This window comes from Microcaecilia unicolor, chromosome 9 (genome assembly GCF_901765095.1).
Source record: "Microcaecilia unicolor chromosome 9, aMicUni1.1, whole genome shotgun sequence".
Classification (NCBI taxonomy): domain Eukaryota; kingdom Metazoa; phylum Chordata; class Amphibia; order Gymnophiona; family Siphonopidae; genus Microcaecilia; species Microcaecilia unicolor.
In genome coordinates, this window is record NC_044039.1 from 21572334 (window position 1) to 21581359 (window position 9026).

General features: G+C 46.4%; 1 protein-coding gene across 2 annotated transcripts in view; it reads right to left on the bottom strand.

The window, feature by feature from the left end:
- EEA1 (early endosome antigen 1) overlaps positions 1-5194 on the bottom strand; it is a 138089-nt gene extending 132895 nt beyond the window's left edge. For both annotated transcript variants that reach the window (XM_030215574.1, XM_030215573.1), the window contains exon 1: positions 5022-5194. In XM_030215574.1, coding sequence (XP_030071434.1) covers positions 5022-5045 — 24 coding nt within the window. In that variant the 5' untranslated portion in view covers positions 5046-5194. The remainder of the gene's footprint in view (positions 1-5021) is intronic.
- Between the last annotated feature and the right edge of the window lie 3832 nt (positions 5195-9026).

A 9026-nucleotide genomic window follows, 5' to 3' on the forward strand; every position in this document is an offset into this window, starting at 1 on the left:
GTTTTCTAACATAAAGGTTGCCTTTAAAATAGCTTCTTTCAGTTTCGCCCACTGCTGTTCTACTTCCTTCAGCTGTTTCCATCCATATAACGTTTTCCTAAGAAATTCCCCCAACTCAGCAAAGTCAGTTCTTTTGAAATCTAGGACCTTCAATCTTGAATAAGCCCTTTCTGCTACATCTCGAATCTTGGCACCAGGCAGACAGCACACACCCTTGGACATCATGTCTGGTCAGCAGATGGGCGCTTCAGTAACCCTCAGAAGAGAATCACCAACAACCACTACCTTTCGCTTCTTATTGACCACCGATCCAGCGGCTTTTGAATTATTGATCGTTGTCTCCTCTTGTTCCTGAGATGTTTTCAGCTCTTCTGCCTCCAAGGCTGTGAACTAATTCTTAACAGAAAATGGAGTCTGGGGTTGATTTTGAAGATCTGGTAACTTGTGTCCAGCTGCCCTCTTTCTGCACAAGATCTTCTCTCCCTTTGCTTGAGATGTCTAATATTTCAACATGCATCTCTAGGGTGAATTTCCAGTGGTCACAGATGCTTCTTAGTTCTGCCACCTCCTCTCTCAGTTCTTGTACTTTTTTCATGAGGGATTCAATATGCATACATTTATCACATGAAACCAGACTCTTGCCTTGGACCAAGCATTCAGTCTGGACAGAGGCAAGAGCTGTAATGAGAGCTGCAGCTTTAGGGGCACAGTGTTGCTTTGCCATATTTCAAGTGCAGGAGCTTTTTGTGCCTGCGGATCAAAGGAAATTAAAGGACTACCAAGTCCCAACTCTCTATTTGTTATACACCTGAGGGATACATGAAGCAAATAGATTTATTGTGACATATCTAGGAACTTGTTCAAATTTACTCTGTGGGTGTAGTTAAATGTACTTCCTTGCCTATTAATGGGAAAACTTTTAATGGAAAGAGAAGGTTAATTAATATCCTTCTACTAGAGGTATATAAACAAGTAACACTAAATCCATGCTGGCTTTGTTAATTAATCCATGCTTTTGAATATGCTCTGTAATTTTGTTCTACCATTTTGTCCGATACCGATGTCATGCTCACCGGTCTGTAATTTCCAGGATCACTTCTAGAACCTTTTGTTTGGCCACCCTCCAATCTTCCAGTACCATGCTTGATTTTAAAAATAAATTATATATTACTAACAACAGTTCTCCAAATTAATTTTTCAATTCTATCAGTACTCTGGGACAAATACCATCCAGTCCACGGAACAGTACAGTTTAAGAGAAGCGGGACTTGGGTGTGACCGTATGTGATTATCTTAAGGTGGCCAAACAGGTAGAAAAGATGGCAAAAGCTAGATGGATGCTTGGGTGCATAGGGAGAGGAATGGACAGTAACATATCTTGTTTAACCTATAAAGGGAAAGGGAACAGAACTTGATATACCACCTTTCTGTGGTTTTTGCAACTACATTCAAAGTGGTTTACATAGTATATACAGGTACTTATTTGTATCTGGGGCAATGGAAAGTTAAGTTATAATGCCGTTGTATCGCTCCATGGTGCGACCGCACCTGGAGTATTGTGTTCAGTACTGGTCTCCGTATCTCAAAAAAGATATAGTAGAATTGGAAAAGGTACAGCGAAGGGCGACGAAAATGATAGTGGGGATGGGACGACTTTCCTATGAAGAGAGGCTGAGAAGGCTAGGGCTTTTCAGCTTGGAGAAGAGACGGCTGAGGGGAGATATGATAGAAGTGTATAAAATAATGAGTGGAATGGATCGGGTGGATGTGAAGCGACTGTTCACGCTATCCAAAAATACTAGGACTAGAGGGCATGAGTTGAAGCTACAGTGTAGTAAATTTAAAACGAATCGGAGAAAATGTTTCTTCACCCAACGTGTAATTAGACTCTGGAATTCGTTGCCGGAGAACGTGGTACGGGCGGTTAGCTTGACGGAGTTTAAAAAGGGGTTAGATAGATTCCTAAAGGACAAGTCCATAGACCGCTATTAAATGGACTTGGAAAAATTCCGCATTTTTAGGTATAACTTGTCTGGAATGTTTTTACGTTTGGGGAGCGTGCCAGGTGCCCTTGACCTGGATTGGCCACTGTCGGTGACAGGATGCTGGGCTAGATGGACCTTTGGTCTTTCCCAGTATGGCACTACTTATGTACTTATGTACTTATGACTTGCACAGAGTCACAAGGAGCTGCAGTGGGAATCGAACCCAGTTCCCCAGGATTAAAGTCCACTGCATTAACCACTAGGGTACTCCTCCACTCTACTTGCCTTTAGTTTAGCCAGCCATCTATTTATCCCAACTGACTCTGCACTTGGCCCCTCAGCTATAAGGTAAGCTGTACTGTAGAAAAGCATTAGTATCATAGCAATGTTATTTCAATATTCTAATTGTGTAAGTATTATTTGAATTTCAGCACTGTTAAATGTGTATATTTTTGATCCTGTTTCATGGTAGTCCTATTACATTTCAATTTGCTGTTTTCAAGTTTACTTCATTCATAGTATTTAGGTTTATACTTGGTCATTTTACTATTGTTATACTGTTAACAAAATTCTAAGTTTTTCTGTTAAACTGTACCTGCTGTACACCGCCTTGGGTGACTCTTCATAAGGCGGTTAATAAAGCCCAATAAAAATACATTGTTATATTAAGTTTTGTTCATAGAAAAATAGAACATAGAAACTGATGACAGATAAGGGTCATGTGATAACTAATACAGGAATCACCATAAAAAGGTGACCTACAGATGAGCTGACTGGCTAGTTGAGAGAGACTGAAATTTGGGGGTTTAAGAATGTGCTTTGAACCTGCATTTATTTTCTCCCTCTGCTCCAACTACCATTTGCTGCCAATTATGTTATGAAGCTTAGCCAAGATTGGGAGGCGGGGCTGGTGTTTGGGTGGTGGGGCTAGTTCTGGGCAAGACGTCTACGGTCTGTGTCCTGAAAATGGGGCTAGTTCTGGGCAAGACTTCTACGATCTGTGTCCTGAAAATGGCAGATACAAATCAAGGTAAGGTATACACAAGAAGTAGCACATATGAGTTTATCTTGTTGGGCAGACTAGATGGACCGTGCAGGTCTTGTCTCTCCCTAGGCCCCCCCCCCCTCGGGTACTCCGTTCTGTAGTTAAATCTCTCTTATCCGTCCCCTTCTCCTCTACTGCTAATTCTAGACTCCGTTCCTTTTGTCTTGCAGCACTTCACGCATGGAATAGACTTCCAGAGCCTGTGCATCTAGCCCCGTCTTTAGCCGTTTTCAAGTCCAAACTTAAAGCCCACCTCTTTACCACTGCTTTTGACTCCTAACCACTACTCAGTTGCCCTGTCCTTTAACCTCACCTATTTATTCCCTTCCCATTAATTGTTCTGTCTGTTTACCTGTCTCATCTAGATTGTAAGCTCTTTGAGCAGGGACTTTCTTTTTTGTGTATGGTGTACAGCGCTGCCTACGCCTTGTAGCGCTACAGAAATGATAAATAGTAGTAGTATTAAAACTACAACAGTACAGTATGATCTGCTACAGTTGCCACTGATTAGTATGCACCATTGTTGCACCTTCACAGCACGCTATTTAGCTGTGTGGTGGCACTGGCAGGCGATGTATCCAGAACAGTCCAACGATGGTTGCTTTTAGGGGAACTGAGACCCCAAATTTGTACAGCTTTAACTAAATTAGATAAGTGAATTATAAGCCTTACCATCTGACACTACACTCCCCTATAACCCACCTGATTTAAATCTTCCCTTACTATTTGAAGTCAGAATTCTCTATGCCATTTGTTTCTGTTGGCTGTAAGCTCCAAAGAACAGTGTCTCTTGCTGTAATTGGTTTCTGTTCAGCACTGCACACACTACAAAATAATGTATTATGAAGTAACACCCAATTCTCTAGTATGCAACTACAGGATGCACGATACTAGAATGTCCTAATTCGTTGGGAGACAGACGTACAACGCAGTTAACTCGCTGTCCTTTTAAAGGGAGCTGTTCAGCGAGTCATGCAGATGTCACTAACAGGCAGAGAGCCATTCCAACTGTGCGTGTCAATAGAAAACAGGATAAAAACGGTGCTGCACTTAAATATTGCGAGGCCCATCAGAACCATGAGGAACCTGCAATAAAATACGTGCAATACAAAAACCCCTATATACTTAAACAGCTGCACCGCACACGCATTGCAGCCGACTCTGTGGGTGCTTGAGCACCCCCCATTGAGAAAATTTCCTTGTATGTGGCCAGGGAGGGGTTATTTTCATTGGGCTTAGCACCCCTAATAATTTTGAAAAGTCGGCTCCTATGCGCGCACAGCAGGTCAAATACTTGATGCCAGTTCAACAATTTAAAGTGCTGACCTTCACGCGCAGATGGAAGCGACTCTCAACTACTTAAAGTTTCCTGAAAGTGACAGGCTAAATCTGCGACCACGGACTACAAATGTTAACAAGTCATTTGGGAAAGAAGGCCCTTGATTGATGGTTCCCCCGAATTTTAGTTTTGGCCCACACAGGACAAGAAATAGAGTTTCCCCCAACACTAGAGCAATTATTAAGCCCCCTTAGAATAACAGGGGCCACATGAAACGCACCGCAGACAAAGGGAGCGTTAGCTTTAAAAGTGTCGTTCTCGGAAGCAGCCCGAAACGAAACGGTTCATATCCGCCATCTCCATCTTAATAACGACTGACGCATCGAGGCCGGCGCACGCCCACGGCCAACACAACTTCCACCACCACCACCACATCCCTGTCAAGGAACTGCTGCTGCTTCTGCTCCTCTTCCCAGCGCGGAACACCCGCTTCTGTCCCCCTCCTGGGTTCTGACACCCGGCCGCGGTGGGGCGAACGGGACAGAAACGACCGAGAGAGGCCGCGGCGACGCCAAAGGCCCTGACCGTTGAGGAATGGGGGCGGGGGAGGTAGAGAGACCAGAGTCTGAGAAGGAGCGGCGCGCGACGCCAAGCAGCAGACAGACGCGCTCTCTTCCCCGAGGAGGAGGCAAGCGCGCGACGGGCTTCTTACCAGCTGCAAGATGCGCCGCAACATTGTTGTCACCCGCTAGTCAGTTGGCCCGGACGGGGTGCCCTGCTGCTCTCTCTTTCTCTTTCTCCCTGGCTGTGACAGACACACACGCGCGCACGCTCTCCCAGCAGGAGGCGGGGCGTAAAAGACACCGCCCTCTCCTTCCTTTTCAGTGACTTGGCCTCACTCACTCCCCACCCTCCGGGAAGCAGATACGACGCTAAACCCCGCCTAGGCCGGCAAGGGAACGAGTCTGGAACGCTGTGGGCGGGGCGTAAGAGACACCGCCCTCTCCTTCCTTTTCGGTGACCTGGCCTCGCTCACTCCCCACCCTCCGGGAAGCAGATGCGACACACTAAACCCCGCCTAGGCCGGCAAGGGAACGAGTCTCTGGAACGCTGTGGGCGGGGCGTAAAAGACACCGCCCTCTCCTTCCTTTTCGGTGACTTGGCCTCACTCACTCCCCACCCTCCAGCGAAGCAAATGCGACGCTAAACCCCGCCTAGGCCGGCAAGGGAACGAGTCTCTGGAACGCTGTGGCGTGGGCGGGACGTAAAAGACACCGCCCTCTCCTTCCTTTCCGGTGACTTGGCCTCACTCACTCCCCACCCTCCAGCGAAGCAAATGCGACGCTAAACCCCGCCTAGGCCGGCAAGGGAATGAGTCTCTGGAACGCTGTGGGCGGGGCGTAAAGGACACCGCCCTCTCCTTCCTTTTCGGTGACCTGGCCTCGCTCACTCCCCACCCTCCGGGAAGCAGATGCGACGCTAAACCCCGCCTACTAGGCCTGCAAGGAAACGACTCTCTGGAACGCTGTGGGCGGGGCGTAAAAGACACCGCCCTCTCCTTCCTTTTCGGTGACCTGGCCTCGCTCACTCCCACCCTCCGGGAAGCAGGTGCGACGCTAAACCCCGCCTACTAGGCCTGCAAGGAAACGAGTCTCTGGAACGCTGTGGGCGGGGCGTAAAAGACACCGCCCTCTCCTTCCTTTTCGGTGACCTGGCCTCGCTCACTCCCACCCTCCGGGAAGCAGATGCGACGCTAAACCCCGCCTGGGCCGGCAAGGAAACGAGTCTCTGGAACGCTGTGGGCGGGGCTTCGTCGTTGCCGGGTCTAGTGGGTGGAGCCAGACGTATGTTGATTGGCAAGTACAGGGCATATAACTTAACTTTCAGTGAAAGACTGAAGCCTATCCCAAATTTTGCTTTGTGATTGGCTGTCCCATTCCTCGGTCCTCGCGAAGTGAGTGAAGTTAGCGTAGGTGGGAAAGTGAATGGGGAAGAGTGAGCGCGAGGCGGTTCATAAAGCTGTATTGACTTTAATGGTTTGGGCCGGTGTTAAGGATATATGATGTAAAGAATGACAAAGTTTGTTCCCGCCCCATCCCTGTGAGCTCTGTCCTTGACCCTGCAAGCGCTGATGACCCATAGGCGTAGTTCGACTGTTCCATGGGGGGGGGGCAAAATGTGGGCTGTGACACGTTATATTTATTTGCATATATGTATCTCATACATATTCATTATGGTTATCCAAAAAAAAAAAAACCAGACCCGATAGGAATCCAGTTTATTGGATAGTGAAGATTGTTTCATGTCATTCTCTACTGCTGAATGTCCCCAGAGACTGCCTGCCCAAACTAAAAGTGGGCAGGACCTCAGGGGCGATGCTGAGGGCGGCACTGGGGAGGATCCCCCCAGGTTATGTGGTTGCTGAAATCTAAAGAGAATCCAGGTAGGTGCCTCAGTAGATCCCACCAAGAAGCATAAAATGAAATTAAGAAGAGGTGGGAATAAACCAGGCTATCCAAAGAAACTGGAACCAACCAAAGTCAATTGAATATTAAAACAAAAAATGTTTATTAATTTCACATTAAAAACGATTCGACACAACGCTGTGTTTCGGCCTGGTGGCCTACATCAGGAGTCTTATGTCTAAGATAAAAATTAAAGAAAGATCATACATTGATGATATGAAGAAATCTCAAATCTCAGGTAAAAAAAAAACTCTAATAAAAAATCTGCAGACAAGGACATAAAAAAAAGGTCTTGAAAAAGACCGTTTAGAAAATGAAGCATCTAACACTGCAGTCTGCAAACAAGCAATTGCGGAAACAGGAAATGAGGGCGGGACCAGACCAGAGCCGAGAGACAGAAGGGAAGGCTGAAGCGCCGACGAGCCTGCAGTGCACGCTTTTCACTGGCACGAGTTAAGAATAGGGCTTTAAAAAATTTGGACGGAGGGAGGGGTGGCCTTGGAACTCGGAGGGTAGTAGAGTAGTTTTAAAATTCTGGCTGGGCTGGAAGGGAACTTCCGGTCCGTAAAATATTGGGGGTGCTCGAGCACCCACAGCACCCACAGAGTCGGCACCTATGATCACTGGTGGTCCAGCGAGGTCGTTGAGGACAGGAGCACAGTCTCCTCACTCCTGCCCCTTGCGATGCCTTTCTAAAATGGCTACCGTGACCTCTTGCGGCAGCTTGCAGTACTACACTACATTACTTTGAATGACACGCATGGATAGAGATTTTAAGCCAGGATCAGTGTTGGTGATTTGTGTTTTCAGCATTTTGCTTCTATTGGCTCCTTGCCTGGACTCCTGATGAAGGCATAGGTCGAAACATGGACCGTGTTGAGTTCACATTCCAGTGAGGGCGGGGAGCAGCGGCAGCCCTGTGAGGTACGGAGGCAGAGGTGGTCCATCCTTTGCTTCGGGAGAAGGTAATGAAAACATGCGACAGGTGGCAGCAGAACTGGAAGGAAAACATCACATGGTAAAATCTGTGATGTGGGGTTTTTTGTTGTTGTTTTTTACCGCAGGAATGAGTTGCTACTGTTTCTGCAGGATGGTAAACGCTTCCACTTCTGCAGCCATGGTAATTCTTGCAACAGTTTTCTAGTTACCACGGTTACCTGCATCTCCCTGTCCCCCTGCCATTTTCTAATATGATGATGGAACATATATATTTCCTTCCGGGTGCTAGCAGTGTGATATAAGCAAATTAATTTAATACAGAGACATTGTGGATGCCTAAAAACCTCACTAGAGAAGTGGGAAGCCTTTATAGTTGGCACGTACCTTATCAGTCACGAGACTCTGAAAAGCCAATGGGACTCTTTTACAAAAGCCGCGCTACCAATTCTCAGTGCGGCAAATGAGAGGAAGCCCATTCAGGGGGTCTTTTACTAAAGCTTAGCTCAACTTATCTGAAGCACAGCCCATAGGCATAAAATGGGCCCTGATCAGATAACGCGAGTTAAGCTTTAGTAAAAGACCCTCTGAATTCCTATGGGCTTTCTCTCATTTGCCCCCGCGGGAATCGCTAGCGCAGCTTTGCAAAAGAAGCCCAATGTGCATTAAGAATATTTATGGAAAGTAAGCTCACTGTTTCTTAAAGCACTATGGAAAAATCACTGTTCTACCAATGCAGTAAACTAATAGCATGCATGCACATTATTGTGGAATTACATTTAAAAAGTACACAAACCTGTGCACACAGCCAGTTTTCAGTGCTTACCTAAGATTAAAATAATTTTGCAATGATCTGATTTCTAGCAGAAGTTCGTTCCAAATAAGAGGAGCTTAATACCTCTTTAAGGGGCCCTTTCACTAAGCCACGTACATGTCTATGAATGCCCAACGCACACCAAAATGGAGTTACTGCACGGCTACCACGTGGCCCTTGCACGTTTTAGTGTGAAGTCTTTCCCACATCAGTTGTCAAGACAGTGGTAGAATCTCTAGCACAGTTGCAGGTATGTCAGTGATACCAATCTGCCAGGCATTTGACCTATAGCCACATTAAACTAATCAATGAAAACATTTATCCTTCGAAAATCCTTGAAGACATTCTTCTTCTTCTACAATGAGAACCTATAACCTCACTAAGTCACCCCACTAACCCACTGAAATAGGAATGCCTACCTCTTTAACTACCCTAATCACTCTCTTCCTTCTTCTCTTACCCCTCCTAAACATTACACATTAATAATTGTATCTGATATCCT